This window comes from Pyrgilauda ruficollis, unplaced genomic scaffold (genome assembly GCF_017590135.1).
Source record: "Pyrgilauda ruficollis isolate IOZ18807 unplaced genomic scaffold, ASM1759013v1 scaffold3, whole genome shotgun sequence".
In the NCBI taxonomy this organism is placed as follows: domain Eukaryota; kingdom Metazoa; phylum Chordata; class Aves; order Passeriformes; family Passeridae; genus Pyrgilauda; species Pyrgilauda ruficollis.
Window position 1 is genome coordinate 19,691,221 of NW_024524377.1, and position 17,004 is coordinate 19,708,224.

Consider the following 17,004-nt stretch of genomic DNA (forward strand, 5'->3'; position numbering starts at 1 on the left):
GGGCAAAACAAGAGCCAAGGCCTGCATTTTCCCACTGCAAGATAAGTAAGAAGCTTAAGCATTCTCATACCAGAATAGCCACCACAAATATCATGTAATTGTTGACATGAGACCTTCTTTCTCCAGTAACTGCATTTCCCAGAGCTTCCTGTGATTTCCTGGCTAAGAATACTTTCTCATTCAGTGAAAACAGACTCATTCTCTAGCAATATGCCTTAGAACTCCAGTAAATAATAATTTTAAAATAATTTACTTGCAGTCCTAGCAAACTTGCAGCATAAAAGATAGTAAGTTAAAATCTAAAAAGTCTTTTTTCTCTCTAACATATTCTGGTCTTCTACCTCACGTGCAAAATGACACACATTGCCCACAGATAAGGAATTTTCAACTAGGCATTACAGAAACCATTAATTGTTTATCAATAATACTAAATATTTCAATTCATAATTACTTGGACAAACACCACATTACAATAAGACTTCTGAAGAAGTGATTGATGCAACAAAGGTTCAATAAAAACATGGTGATTCCCTTTAGACTTATACACACTGTCCTTGTGATTAAAAATGAAAAATATTATTAGACAAAGCATCCTGTATGATCTGAGGCACTTCAGCCTTTTGCTAAAGAAAAACCAGAAATGATTCTTGGGTGGATCAGAAATGTTTGAATTTAGAACTTCGTATTACCATGTTCATTCATTCTTATACCTGCTGTAGAGAAGCAAACATTCAGCTTATTCAGTGTGCCAGTTATCACCACCATGATTATGTACAATAGTGAACATATGCAAACAAAACACAGAAATTACCTTTTCTAGAATTCTACCCCTGAGCCTTACAGAAACTCCCTACTCAAGCCTTTTTTCATTCATTGAAGGCAGAATCACTCAATTAAATTTTATTAGTCTGGTAAACCCCATCTTTTGTTCAGGTATTAAAATACCAGGTAATAGTCCAGCCTAGTATAAGCTCAGAGAGAAGAGTTTATTAAATCATTATTTTTTAAAGACTGAAAAAATAAAAGAAAAAGGCGGGGGACAGGGATGGTTGATCACTATTAAACACATACATATTGAAAAAATACATGCATTTTATCTGTGGATGTGTCACAGAATTTAGCCTGAGATGGAGTCCATTGACTGAGAATCCTTACAAAAATAAAATTAAAGCTGGTTTTAACCAACTCTTCAGAGGCAACCCAAGTCCAAAGCACAACAACAGTCATAAGACATTTATTACTCAAATACAGCTGAAAGGACACTCCCCCAACAAGCCATGTTCTGGAAGATGTACACACACCTTCCTTAGCAGTCCTGGGTAACCAGGCATTTGTAGAGCCATGACATCAGGTTTCTCAATCCTGCTGCCCAAGGCATGTTTTTCCATCTCAGCTACTATGTCAGTGATGGAAATTAGAGTGGCAGCAGCATCCTTGAACGGAGGAGTGCATTTCTGAATGCCACAATATCTGGAGGAACTTCCCTTCAGCCTCGGTGTGACAGCCTTTGGCAGAACCTGAGAAAAGCAACAGCCAGACAACACACACCAGACACACCCTGACCAGAGGTGGGAGCAGCACCTGCGGAAGGATCTTGCAAGCAGTAAACCAAGTTTTCAGTACAGCAGTACTGGCTCAGGGGGAAATCTCAGAGCTTTAACCTGGATACACTATTCCAAATACATAGCTGGATGCTCCACTATGAATATGAACTTACAGCTATTTAACACTTCATAAATATGTGTTTAGCAGCTGAGATTTTTGATATCCTGTATTTTTATCAAGCTGCCTTCTAAGCCCAAAAGCAAAGATAATGGAGAATCAGCATTAGTTTCTCCAAGGAAAGGCAAAAGAGAACAAGATATATTCTTGTGCATTTGGTATGCATATTTTCGGGAGTTATACAACTTTAGTTTTGCAAGGCAATTTTCTGACAAAAAATTCTTTCACTGACAAACAAATCTGATCTGAAAAATCTTACATCAGCAGGGTTGGTTTGCAGATGTTATTTGTGCCATTTATTTATCAAAAATAACTAGAAAATGTTTTTAAAACATCATTCCAGACTGTACAAATAGGAATGTGACATGGGCTGTCTGTTTTACTTATACTGTTTTACTGCTTCATATTCTGAGCAAACAGAGAGGCTATTTTCCCCAGGGGTTCAGGAGGGCATACTATTTCATTTCTTCAGAAAATTGTTTCTCTGGATTTCAATCTTTTTAGCTAGATATGACAAAATATAATATCAAGAACACTTATGCTTTTTATCAGCTCTATTTTCAAAGCATAAATAATAGATCAGTATATATTTAAGTCAGGTGACCAAGTCTTATTTCTGAAATCAAATAAGCATTTTGCAATTTTTAAATGATGCAGTATATTTTCACTACAGCATCATTATGCCTTTAAAATGCTTTCAAAAGACTAATTTATAAGCATGAAGTGAATTTGAAGATATTTCACTAGTGTTAATAATACCACATTCAGGTAGCATTCAATTTTCTGAATTCTTGGGTTAATGAGGCAAATAAATCAAAATTAAATTGGCCTAGGGAAAAAAAATCAAACAAAAATGCATCTATTAGGTTATACAATCTGAGGCTCCTTCAGTACTGTTCACAATGGCAAACAATATTCCAGCTCTCAGAATCATTACATTTACTCAGAATCAGAGATTAATCTCACAATCTGAGATTTAAAATCAAATAGATCAGACTTCATGACTAGACAAACATAATGCCTTATTATGATGTATCAGGAGTATTCACAAGATGTTGTGCACAGTCTTAGCCAAGTACTTTCCATTAAGTGTCCATAATTTCAGCTGCCTACCACTTCTTCAATAATTCAACTAATTCTTTCCAGGAGAATTTTACCATTGCAACCTGCTAGGTCTTTTCTTTTAAGATATGCCTTAAAAGAAAATACATTCTGCAACCAGGCTATCATTCACCATTTTTTAAAAAGCCCCAAAATCACATAGATCTAGGCAGATAGCTGAAACAAACAAAAATCCTAGCACTTCTGAAAAATAAATACTTCTAGTCATACTGCTATAGTATGAATTGTGGAAAAAATATTATCTTCACCCCTTTCTCTAAAATATGAAAGGAAATATTTTATAGATACTATAAAAAGGATCTACTGTTGGGGAATACCAGTGTTGTCAGCTCTTTTAAAAAAGTGGTTAATAATATACAATACAGAAAACTAAAGAAGCCAAAGTTGTTACCAGAAATAATAAATTCAGCACGAGCAAATAACAATCAACAAATAATGACACGCAACGAGCAGTTGCCATTGTTATCCCCTTATTACTTCTAGTCAAGTAGCAAATGCACTTCCCTACCCAGAGTCACCTACCTGCACAAGGGCAGCCTTGCAGCCTGAGAAACTTTCTAAGAACATGGAGCCCCAGCTGAAAAACAAACTTCCCCACTGAGCTGTCATCACCTGCTGAGTCAGCAGCATAGACTCAAGACTTCCATATATATAGTATTTACTTTTTTTGTTACTTGAAAACACTGAAGAAAAGTAGGTTGGGTGGTTTTTTCCAAAGTAAGTTACTACTGGCTGTTAACATTTAAAATTTAATGACAGTAAAAAAAAAAAAAAAACCAAAAACAACAACTATTTTTTTGCATATTTTAAAGGAATTAAGGGCCCAAATGCCCTTAAGTGGCAGAGGGCAAAAGCAACAAGAAACAAAGCAAAAACGCGTTTGCACATTGTCCTCAGGTAGCACCTTTCTTGTGGCTTTGCAAAACAATTTGTATGGTCAAGAGCTTGCTTAGAAGCAAGTTATATGGTGATCTAATAAATTTGTTTTGATTTTACTCCCCGGGGACAAACAACATCACAATAGCTGCTTGCTAGAAAATAGTGAGCAAAAAGTAGACACCTTTCCATTGCATTAGAAAAGCTTTTAGTTTTATCCATCTATAAGAAGTGCACATGCACAGCAAGTGAGCAACCTCCACAGGCAGAAATTAAAAGACAAAGCCAGCCTAGCAAAAGCACCCCTCTGCTGATGGATGGTTTGGGAGGGAGTGCCTCCATTCAGCTCCTGTTCCACATCAGCCACTGGGCTCAGCTGCCTCCTGTGCCCCAGCATGGCTAAACGGTTCTGGGGACTAGGGGTTTGTTTACATTCTTGACAGCTTAAAGAACGCCATTACAAAAGGTGCTGATTTCAATATAGATCTCAATATAGAACAAAATAAGCACTTCCTCAAGTCCTGAATTGAAGCTCAGTGCCTAACTCTGCCACTCAGCTGCCACTCAGTGCTTGGCTGCTGAGGAGGCAGGTATTTTACATGAGCATGAAGTTCTAATTCAAATTATCCCTTTGAGTTTAGGTTGTGACAGACAAAATTGACAGAGTCACCATCCAATGGTTACTCAATTGCTTGCTCAGAATGACACAGTAATTTTATTCTGATTCTTAGCTCACAGAACAGAAACCACAGCTGCTATCAGTCCTCTCAATGCCTTGTGCTCTTTGGCAAGGAGTACTGATTTGTGTTTCTGTAACACTACCAGGTAGTGGTTGTGCACCATCATTATCCAAATAATTTATAACAAGAAGTGAGAAAGAACATCTGGAAATAAACCAAATGCATCTTGATCTGCTCGGGAAAAGGATGAAACATTGCTGGGGCACCTAAAAAGAGCCTCTTAAATCACGATGTGATGCACGTCTGAGATGCTCTGATGTTCTGAAAGGCACCTAAAAGCATGTAAACTTGCATTATTACCATGCACATAACCAACTCATAAGTATTATCATGGGAGCAACATGAACACAGTGACATGTCAACTGCCTTCAACTGCCTGCAGGATCAGGCTTTGGCCATAAATTAGAATATGAAATTTAGATTACATTAGAACACAACGGAAACTCTTTCAGAAAAAAAAAAAAAAAAATATTGTAAAAGCCAATGGCACCAGATTCCTTTCTACAACTAAAACAATGTTAATTTAAAAGCCGAGATTCATTTGAAAACATTTACCTGTAAATCATCAAGTCCCCAGAGATTAATTTCTGCACTTATGCTATTTGCAAAAAATATTTAACTTAAAGGCATTCCTTTTTTCCTGAAATAATTGCATGCAAGATGAGAACTAAAACACAATCTGAAGTGCAGTAAAGGTAATTGCTGCACTTACTGCTCGTGTCATGTTGATGTATTACTACGTATCAAAGGTCACAGTTCTGTACTCATACATTATCAAATTTGAAAGAGCAATATTCGAATCTGACCAACCTTTAAACTGCCCGGAATCTGTGTGAAAATGGATGCAGGCTAACTTGGATTTAAAAGAAAAAAAAATGAAGCCATGTTTCGGAAGCTGAGGGGTCAATCAAGCCAGACTGACAGGGTTACGTGTCACTTCTGTGCATCTAATACCCTCTTAGATTATCAATGAGGTGCAGTACACTGATCACAAGCTAAAGCAGCTGTGCTAATGAAAATGAAACAGTCTGAAAAAATTAGGTAATACAGGCCTGTGACACAGGGCAGTACCTTGTGGACAATAATGGAGGAATAAGGACATAAATCACCATTTAGATACAATAAAAGCTGCAATACCCACCCTGAAATGTCTATGGAATCGTGGGCCAAAGTCAGCACCTTCACACCTCCACAATTCTCTCTGAAGCTACCACATATTTTCAATCCTGAATTCCTGCCTCTCCTTCAGCACACACAAAATTTTGCAGTCCTGTGCCAGGCTGACCTCTGAGGGTGGAGAGCTGGCTGCTCATGCCATGAGCCAGGAGTTCTCACAATTGGCTGCAGCACAGACAAATGGGTCTTATCAGAAACTACTCAACCTTGAACAACTTTCTTCTCCTACATATGCCAGTCCAACTGGGGGGCAGGGACTGCACTAAAGAGGCTGGGGCCCCTTCATCCTTGTTTGGTAACACATGGGGTCCTCAAAAACACCCAAATAACTACAAAACTCAAGTTGATTAAGTACAGCCAGCACAGAAGGAACTATTAAACAGAATTATCACCTTAAATCATCAATTAAGCGCAGGTAAACAAATAGCTTTTTCATAATCAGTTTTTTCCTCAAAACACTACATACACAGCAAAGAGAGTATATATTCAAATAACAAGCTACACAATTTAATTTCATATGCTTTAAAATTTGCTTCATTTGCTAATAATCAATTTCAAAAGGGGAGCACAAGTTCAAATATTTTCTCAATTACAAGCAGAAAAGCTAAGACAGACATTTCAGGAAGTCTATTAGAGCCTAAGAATTCACACTAATTAATGTTTTTGCCATTGATTTTAATGGAATTTCAACTGCAGGTGATGTATAGTCAAGGCTACATCTAGGATTAGAATGATTAAAGATAATATTTCTGATTAAAGATAATATTTATAGTACATAAACACATATACCCTTTACTAATGCAACAAGGCTATTACAACAACAGCATCTATAAATATTCAGGAACTCCTGTTTAAAAAAAAGCTCAATATACAAAAAAGGCAAGTACAAACATTCCTAAAGAAATATCTTTCACATTTCTTTAAAACATCATTGAAAACAGTTTTCTTAAAATGAATTTTCTTGGTGGTTTTGTAAAATGTTTTTGAGTCAACTGAGCAGAACTCCTTGAAGTGATGCAAGGAATTAGAGGGCAGACCACTTGAGAAGAGCTGGAAGGTCTTTGTTGCTTGAGTTTTCTACAAATCCAGCTTCTCTATTTTCATTGCGGCAGCAAAATGGAGAGAGAAAGAGAGAAAGAATGATTATTTCAATATAAGTTTACAAATTTAGAGATGACTTTGAATTCACAAATGTAACACCCAACATTGTCAGTTCTCCAGTATCTGCACCCCTTGTTTTCTCCTATATCTGATTATCTTGGGATTTTGCTGCACATATTCTTCTCTGGCAGTTGCAATCTCCCTTTTGTAAATTATTTTTTGTCACACAACAAAAGGAGAACACATTATTTCACAGTGGCAAAGGCTTATGAAGCCCTCCTGAAAAACATTAGTAATTGTTCACTGAAAATCCTAGCAGTACAATGCTAGGTACCTACAGTGGCAGTTCTGAAATAGGTTTATTCCCACAGTGACTACTGTGAGAAATAACCAGTATTACAAGACTTGGTCAGGACATCCCCTTCTACCCAAAAATTTAAGTCATGATCAAATTGATTTTATGCAACCTTGAAAGTTATATTATGATACACTGCTTTAGATTTTTCACTGTTGCGAAGTTAAATAATCTATTGAGAATCTTTCAAGTGTTTGCTTTAATCTCAAAACCCCATGGTTTGGGAACAAATTATTGTATAATCAATATATTTCATTTTAAAGCCCTTCTCACTATCCTGCCTATCATATACCTCTCTAGGTCTTATTCTTCATAGAATCACAGAATCGTTATTCTTTCAGAGAAAAGATTGAATGTGACCTGACAAGACCCCAGAGAGGCCCACAAATCAAAAGAAATGGTGAAGTCAAATTCCTTGAGACTCACGATCTTAAGGGACAACTCAATTTCTTATTTTTTTAAATGCTGGGGGGCAGCAGTTCCCATTCTTAAACACCACTGGAGCTTATCCTATTTGTAGTGTAAACAAGCCTCTAGTAAAAACCCAAGGCTAAAATTCCCACCTACTCAGGATGCCATTCTTTTCCTACAAACACCAAGAATCCAAAGCAGGAAGTATGCTGAATTTCAGATTACCAGACAAGCTCAACTAGGAACATTTCTGATGGAAGTTTACAGTTTGTCCTCTGACAGAAACATTGGTGCATGACTACACACCAGGACCTGGAGCCAAAAATCCTATGCCAGTCAAGCCCACCAGCTGTAATTCCTTGCCTTCATCACCTTCCACAAACCTGAGACATATGAATTCCACCTAAAGACCACACCATGGAAGAGAGGAGCACTGCCAAAGACCAGTAATCATTTCACATACATTTTCCTGTCAGTGAATCAAACCTTTCTGACAACCACCAAAAATCTCTGTCACCCATATACTGTTATTAAATACCTTCTTAAGCAATTATAAGAAATCACATGCCATCAATCAAACACAATCCACTGGTCATGGAGCAATCTTCTATTGTCCTCTCATTTTAAATCTAATCCCTCCTGCAAGGCTGCTTGCCCAAATTATTAGGAACTTCCAAATTTACAGTCTTTACTCCTGGAAAACTTACTCTCCTCCTAATATTTATGCACTTCATGCATCTGCAGCCTTTTTTTTTAATTAGCCTGTATTAGGGATATGTTTTCTGTACAGTCTCCTTCAGAGGCTCACTACACCAGAAATCTCAACAGGGTTGCATTTTACCAATTCTAGAAGGGAACTGAAACATGAGATGCTGACATCTGAGGTATTAACTTTCAACCACATGACTGGACAGGAAAGAATCTCTTAATAAAGATTAGGGGGGAAAAAAACGAACTAAACCAAAACCAGTCTGTAAGACATGGAAGGAAATGAAGGCCTAAAGATTTTGCTTGAGAACACTCAGGGAACTGGTCAAATGATTGTTTGCCAAAGACACAAAATGAATCTTCAAGGTTATTGTCTAGTGCAGCATTCACAGACAGGACATCCCTTACCCCACTAACAGTTTTCCTCATAGTAGAATACCTAACAAAACCTCACTCCAGAAGCAGAATGAATAAGGAGAAGCAACTCATTTAAAACTTTCTTTACATCCAGTACTCTTGTACTGAATGTGCTTGGACTTCACAAAAATTAAAGACTTCTTAAGTTTTTAATAGCAGACTTAGCTATTGAACAATGAAAGTTTCCTCTAGCCTACCCACTCCTCCAGCACCACAAAACCACAAGTGCACAAACATTACTAAGTTCAGAACCATGAACCAACAAAGAAGTGTTTTTCCTAGCCTCTGAAGGTTAAAAAACTTCTTAAGTCTCTCATAATAGCTAGACAGCTTTTTCCTACCAAATTATTGTCATATGCTTATTCTGGAATTAACTAAAAAGCAAACAAAATTCTCCAATAAGATTCCTTGTCAATTCCATCCTTATTATTTCTGACATAGGAACATGGTAATATCCTGAGTTAGGTACTGCCATGTGCAAACAGCCAAATCCTACTACATTTTCTGAAAAAAATCTCTTCAAGCTCATCTTTTTTATCTCTTGATTAAGACTTCATTCTAAAAGAAAAAAAAAAAAAAATCCCTTCTCTCCCCCAGCTGTTTCACTCCATCATTAAGTCCTTCCATTGGCTTCTACTCATGCAGCACATGGGGTTCAATGTTCTTGACTTCAAGGCAACGACACTCACCCTTAGTTACTTGCTTTTGATAATCTCTAGACCATTCCTAAACCATCAACTTTTGCATTACCTTCATTTTCCATTCCTTGGGAGCTTCTCTCTCCTGCATGGAGGCTAAACAGATTTCTTGAGAAATCACCATACCAAGATTACATTTAATGTTTTAATTCAAAATGTCCAAGGAAAATCAATTGTGCTCTCCTTTAGAAGAAGTACTAGAATTTGAAATACTATTGCCTTTTTTAACTCACTTCTAAAGTAAAATGTAAATCTGACCGCCTCATTTCAATTTGTTCTGAACTAGAACACTGATTTGTCTTTTGTGACAGTTTTTACACAGCCAAGATAACTCCTCCCCAATTTATAAACTATAAGTGAATAAAGAACACTTCTACAGTTATTCACAATATTCCAGAGTCAATAAAAACACTACATCAACAAGCTTGCTAAGTATTACTTCATTACTCCACTTAAATTTGCTTTTCATCCTGGCCAGAAAGAAAGGGTGCTCCTATGACATTGCAGAAGCCTAGTCCTGTGAGAAATCTCAGTACTTCTGAAAAAATTGAGATTTGAGTACATGCCAAGAAGGCAGAAGACAACAAAACGTGGAATATATTTCTTTAATTTTTTCCCTCTACTTTCTTCCATTTCCTCATTCTTAAGAGTCAAACTGCAACTGGATTAAATATGACAACTGCTGTACTTTTTTTTGTCTAAATACTCCTACTTCCAAGGTTTTTTTTGGTGTTACAAAGACATGACTAAGTGTGGTTACTGCTGTTCATTTACAGGTATTTTTGGATTCAATTCCTGTTGGACAGGTGCCTTTTACTATTGCCACAGTTATAGTACCCAGAAGCCAAGGAGCAACTGCTGCAGAAACAGAATCCTCTTCCCATATTCATATCAGGACCGGGCACCCACACTTGGCAGGAGAAACATGTGAATGCTTACTGTAAAATGAGAAAAGCTCAGTCCATAACGGTCACATGCATCATCATGAGCCTGAATTCACCCACAGATTAACCTTGTGCCCTCATTTACTAGAGCTGCTCTAAAACCCTGAAAAATTAAAAAGTTAAAAATAGATTTTTCCTCTACCAAAATTGTAGGACATCCCTTACATAATCTTCAAGGCTTCTGAAGCAGTTCATGAAAAGGACTGCTCACACACTTTTTTAAAGTATGAAAGTCTTTTAGGACAATTCTATCATGCACTTAAAACAGAGCTAAGTCCTCCTGTGCTCAAAGGTTGTAGGTATTTTTAGTCACAAAGCAGGTTTTCACATTCTAAAAATTATTTGTTTTCACATCAGGTTGACTGTCTCTACTTGGTATATTTGATATATTCAGTGATATATTAAACAAAAAGTACCAATCACTTCTGTGGAAAGTTTCACACGTCACATTTAAGACTCTTGGGAGAAATAATTCCCCACCCCAACCCCTCCAAATACTAAGGCTCCTTTTTCAAAAAAAAGTTCATATTCCCAAAATCATAAGAAACATCAGTTTCTTTGGCAAAAGTAGGATATGTGAAAATATACATGTCCCAGGCTAATGAAAACATTTTTAATGTGTAGGTACAGTATCAACAGTTTTCTCAGTCAATTATATAGATACTACATGCATTACAGCTCAGCCACTGCTTATGATGGAAAGGACCTGAAATTACTCTAGGAAAGACCAGACACTTCAGATGCACACTTTTAAAAGGAAGTAATATCTGTGCCTAGAGTAACCTCAAGTTCTGAACTGACAGAAATTCATGCCTTCATCTCCCATATGATGGATCATTATATCAAATTTTACTTCTTTTTAGCACTTATAATGTAAGTACATCCAACAATTTACTGTGCTGAATTACTCACATGGTCTGTGATTTTTTTCTCTCAAAAGAAATAAGCCTTTAAGCAGATAAATCAGTGAGGCACAAAATGCAGTGTAGAGATTAGCAACTTACAAAACAATAAGCAAGCTTTGCCACTTCTCAGGCAAAATTGTTTCCATTTTAAATAAATTCTGTAATCTAAAATATATTCTCTAAAAAGTTAATTCCACTACCACTTTGTACCCTGTATTTTTCTCATAGTGTGAGACACATCCTGAAAAGGGACTGTTTTCTTTGTATTCACAACTGAGACAGTCACACATAAAATGCCTATTTATTTGCTAATTTTTCATGTAAATATAGACAAACACCTATGAGTCCTCCTTTAATCACATGCCTACATTCTATTAAGACTACTAATTAAAATATTAATTGCAATTAACATAGTGAAACAGAAAAAAAATTCCTTCTTAATCTAAATACAGAATACACTTGATTCTGACTGATGCAAGGCTGAGCTTCTAAACTATCCCCAAAGAATCAGAAAACAAAGCATGTAGTTGAGAAAGAAAATTAATCCTTGTTCTTCATGCAATAATTATGTCTTGCATAAAGACATGGATACTAAGGTCACATTCAGAAACATGCTTTTCTTGTAGAGGACTCTCATACTACTAAGATTGAGGGGTTTTATTGCATTTACAGTGTAAAAACCATTTCCCTTTGGAAGTAAGACATTAGATTAAAAATGGTTTTGAAATTTGCCTCTCCCTGTAGTGAGGTACACAACACTGCACAAAATACAACTTTTATCGTAAATACTACTAAATCAACCAAGTCACATATGTTCAGCATTTATTTATAAAAAAAAAAATCTGATTGACTTAGGTACCTCACAGACACCAGAAAACTTCTAATCCAGGATCCCAGCTGTTACATTCAACAGGAAATGTGTGACAAGTGTCCTTAGCTTAAAAAGCAACGCAATAAAAAAAACTACATTTTCAGTAATCCAGCAGCAAATATTCATTGCAATTGTAACATTAAATAGTATCAACTAGCTTTAGGTACAGTTAGAAAAGCCTTTTGGCAAATGCACATGCGCTTCCCCTTTTCATCAGGGATCTACTTCTATTCTATCAAAGTCACCTCAGCTACAAATAGACATGCTCCTTTAAAGGTGGCACATTCCTGCTGAACTTGCACAAAGTAACTGTAGAATAGCTGCATACAGCAGAACATGAATTCTCTTCAGTTTTAGGAATCACAAAGCAAGTCTTGCTGCTAGATGTCTTTATTTTCCTTTAACAAAATACACAAAGGCACAAAATTCACTTATATCTTGTCATTATAGTACAGGTATAAATAGTGCTTTGTATTCAAGTACAATCAAGTGCAGAGACTTCTTATATTTTATGTAAACACAAAACAGTTTTGCATGTAGGTGCCTCTGGTTCATCTGCAACGCAAACACCAAAGGAGATGCCATTTATCCAAGTGCCACTTAACTGAATTCTGTCAAGAAGTTAGACAATAATATTAACACCACTGCATTGACACTTCTATATGCTTAAGTCAAATGTCAGATGACACTTTAGCTTGTAAACATCTGTGTATTAAACATGTACTGAATCCATTTTAACAGGGCAGCATTAGAAAGCATCTTAAGTTCACTAGACCAAACTTACTAGGTCAATTGCTATCAGTAATTGCTCTTAATGTGTGACAGCTAAAGAGATGTCAAATTTTAAGTCACCCCTAGCAAAGCTTGTACTTCGAAGTTTTTGAATATGCAAACTGAACAAGGGCTACAACTGTTAGACTTCAACCAACTACACATTCCATGTGTTAACTTAAAGAGACATGCTTAATTTACAATACCCACTTCTACACATAGCTTTCACACTGTGGCAGTTGAGGCGGTTTAAGCCCAAGCAAGATTTTTAAGTTGTACCATTAAAAAAAGCTCACCTGAATAGTAACAACAGGCATGAACAAAGCTAAAAACTAGCTACAGAAGGCACTTGAAGTATTTTATTCTGCTTTTATTAAAGATTCTTCACTTTGTTCAGCTGAAGCAGACTCTGAAATAGCCTCTTCAGTTGTTGAAATGTTTTCTGCTTCTTCTTTTTCAACTTCTTCAGCTAGCTTATCATTTAGATGTTCGGAACTTGGTGCTTTATCATCTGTGTCATTTGTCTCAACGAGCTGGGCTCCATCATCTTCAGATTCTGTGAAAAGAAAAATTACAAAATAGCCATTTCCAGAAATTAAGAGGCAGCTAATATTCTTAAAAAGCAAATGAAACATTCTGCAATTGCGTACAGGTTTTGACTGGTAACTGCATGATTTTCTCAACCCACAAAAACTTTGTTTTACCTGTCACTATCTTAGCAAAATCAATTAAAATTTAAGGGGGAAAAAATACTATGGAAAAGAGCATAGCTCCTGCTAAGAAAATACTATGTATTACTTGCATATGTTCATCCTCAACAGACGCCTTCTAAGCTTGTTTACTAAAGTGAGATGTTAAAAACACATGATGGCAATTCAGTTTCTCTGTCTTGGGTAATGTCAGTTTCACCAAATGTTGAACTTTTTTTTTTATAAGGGTTCAATCAGTACACAAACAAAAACATTCTTCTTGATGGAAACTACTTTATACATAAGGAGTCTGATAAGCAGAGAAAAAACCCAAACAAATATATCAAACCAGTCAATGAAAATTATTACATATTCTGTCTTCCCAGGCGTAGTGTAGGAAGGTTGCACAGGAGTGAGTATACTCTTTATCCAGGGTGGGAGTTTCTTTGATAACCAGCATATTTTTAAGATCAAAAACATTTTAAGTACTGCCTCTAAAAAAGTATATTCTAGCTTCACAACAGGACTTCAGTAGCATATGAGAAGTAAGAATCATATTTTGAAGTAAGCATAAGCACTGAAAAACTGAACATAGTGTTGCACTAAATGACACAAAGGTACTGTAGAATGGTATTGCTGATGGCGGTTGATTTATTGACTAGTATTACTCAATAACACAGTACTAATGTATACTGTGAAGGGGAACAGTGTGCAAAATCGATGCAAAGTTACAGCTCAAAAACTTAGCCTTATCAAATGTTTCTAACTTTATAGAGTGGTTTGGGTTAGAAGCAACCTTAAAGGTCAACCTAATTCCAACCTTCCCCTGGACCAAGTTGCTCAAAGCCCCATCCAACTGGGCCTTGAAAACTTCCAGGGATGGGGCAGCCACAGCTTCTCTGGGCAGCCTGTTATAGTGTCTCATCCCTCCTCACAGTGAAAAATTTCTTCCCAGTACCTAATGTAAAGCTACTCCTTCAGTTCCTACCCATTCTGCCTTGTCCTATCACTATATGCCCTTGTATAATGTCCCTCTCCAGCTTTCTTGAGGCCCCTCTAGATCCTGGAAGGCACTCTATGGTCTCCCCCAAAGCCTCCTCTTCTTCAGGCTGTACAGCTCCAATCCTCTCAGCCTGTCATCACAGAACAGGTGCTCCAGCCCTCTGACCGTGTGTGTGGCCCTCCTCCAGACTTGCTCCAAAAGGAGAATGTCCTTCTTCTGCCAGGGGTCTGTTGTGGTTTAACCCAGCCTGCAACTGGGTCGCAGACCAGACTTGCTTACTCCCCAGCCATCCTCCTGCCACCCTGGTGCAATGGGCAGGGGAATCTCAATAAAAGTTAAACCCCTAGGTTAAAATTAGAGCAGCCTAATAATTCAACATATTAAGATAGTAATGACTACAACAAAAATAATTGTATCAAAGCGGGGGCGGGGGGGGGGGGGGGGGGGAAGGAAGAGAAAGGAAAAAAATTAAACATATTGGATGCCAAATACAATGGCAGGACGTGGTTGGCTTTCTGGGCTGCAATCACACGTTGCCAGGTCATGCTGAGATTCTTGCCAACCAATATCCTCACATCCTTCTCCTCAGGGCTGCTCTCAATTCATTCTCAGATCAGCCTGCACTTGTGCTTGGGATTGCCTTGGGATCCAGATGCAGGACCTTAGACATGGCCTTGCTGAACTTCATGAGGTTCACAGTCCCACCTCTCAAGGTCCTTTTGGATGGAATCCCTGCCCTGCACCACACAGCTCAGCATCATCAGCAAACCTGCTGAAGGTGTGCTTAAGCCCACTGTCCATGTTCCTGACAAAGATGTCAAGCAGCACTGGTCCCAATACCAACCTCTCAGAAAAACAGTGTCAGTCAAATGCCACATGTTCATGTTGATCAAAATATGTTGGGTAAAAGTCTGAAAGTAATCAGACTGGCTCAGGCTGATAAAGAATTCAAGCAGAGCTGAAAGTTTTAGAACCATTGCTCTGGCTTCTTGGCCCATTACTGAGAAGAGCTGTTGCACACCCCTCTCCAGCAGACCTTGTACAAAAGCATCTGTCATCAAGAACTGAAGACCCCTCTTTCCACACAAACCTCTACCTAGCTAGTTCCAGTCTTCATTTCGGACTGCTTAGAGCAGCCCAGCTTCTCCATCCTTTCCTCAGACTTGATTTTTCATTTTAGCAAGTCTGTAGCTGACTCACCTCCTGAGTCTTTCCCTGCTCTCTTAACCACAGGTTGCTCAACACCTGCCCTGGCTTCTAGTTACAAAATTTTTCAACCTTCCTATTTCTGCCCAAGCAAATTAATGTTCCCAGTTATTTTCCAGGCCATCCCACTCTCTCCTCCTGCTACTTAATTTTCATTTTTATCCCATCTCTGTCTGTGCTCAATCTTTATCTCTCAACTGTCAGTTTTCTTTCTGTCTCATCTCTGCATGTTTTCTTCAGCCTCGAATTCTATGAATAAGTTCATGCATTTTCCTGCTCCAATCCTTCCACACTTGAGTTACACTCCTTTGACTCAAGCCTGAAGACCAGCAGTAAAGAAAGTAAAGAGACTGTTTGCTCAGTCTGATCAGAAGGACGCCAAGCATCTACAACATTTTTGATGTAAAACCCAGGGACAATCACAGCCATCAGCAGAAGCTTCTAATGGAAAGGAGAAAACCTGAAGAAATGCATATTCTAACTATATTCAAATTAACAGGATGGTGCTTTCATTTTTATATTGTACTAAAAGGTATGGAGACACTGCTTATTTAAACAAAAATTGTTAGGTAGTTCATAACTTTTCCCTTCACTGTGTTCTTGGGTAAACTAATTCAAACTCTTGAAACTCCAGAATATATAGTAGTACAGATTTACATGGAAAATTTTGATCTTGTAACTCAGTCTGAGAAAGTTACAAGAAACTAAAGAGTAGATCCCTTAAATGAGTAGCCAGGGCATTCAGACTAAGTGATGCTAACTCCAACCACAAACATGATCAGTCTTCATTAAAAATATATAGCAATTCCATTTTAAACACAGCAATTACTGGAAAGCTTGCCTAAAGTCAACCTGATTTAAATAGTGCATGAATAAAGCCTTTATAAGAGCAGCAGCCAACAAGGGAAAGTTCTGACAATAAACTTCAAAAGATGACAAAAGAAAATTTAAGTGTTCTTGATGAGGAATACTTAATTCATCATTTAACCAAAGAATGTAGCTTCACCCACATGATCTTAACAGCAAACACAGCTCTACTCTTGCTGCATATTTAAGAGCTCCAACAATGCAACCCTAAAAAACCTGCTCCTGGCTACAGCAGCTTTCTCCCCCAACATACCTGCTTAATGCTTAGTACTTAGAAAGCATAGGCACTTCACACTGTAAGAAGTCAGCCACCCTTGCTCTTGTTGCAGAGAGTATATCACTGAGTAACCAGTGAAATCATAATACTGCATCACTATTAAATTAAGTAGAAAATATCTATTAAGTGGGAATTCATAAGAATT

The 17,004-nt window shown here is 37.4% G+C and overlaps 1 protein-coding gene across 5 annotated transcripts in view; it reads right to left on the reverse strand.

Annotated features, from left to right (window-relative positions):
- Window positions 1–5,325: 5,325 nt before the first annotated feature.
- Window positions 5,326–17,004, reverse strand: part of LNPK (lunapark, ER junction formation factor) — a 49,874-nt gene continuing 38,195 nt past the window's right edge. For 3 of the 5 annotated variants that reach the window (XM_041473378.1, XM_041473376.1, XM_041473377.1), the window contains exon 13: window positions 12,419–13,373. In XM_041473378.1, coding sequence (XP_041329312.1) covers window positions 13,177–13,373 — 197 coding nt within the window. In that variant the 3' untranslated portion in view covers window positions 12,419–13,176. Of the gene's footprint in view, window positions 6,731–12,418; window positions 13,374–17,004 lie in introns of those variants that run through there. The other 2 variants (XR_005955610.1, XR_005955609.1) reach the window with 2 other exon arrangements.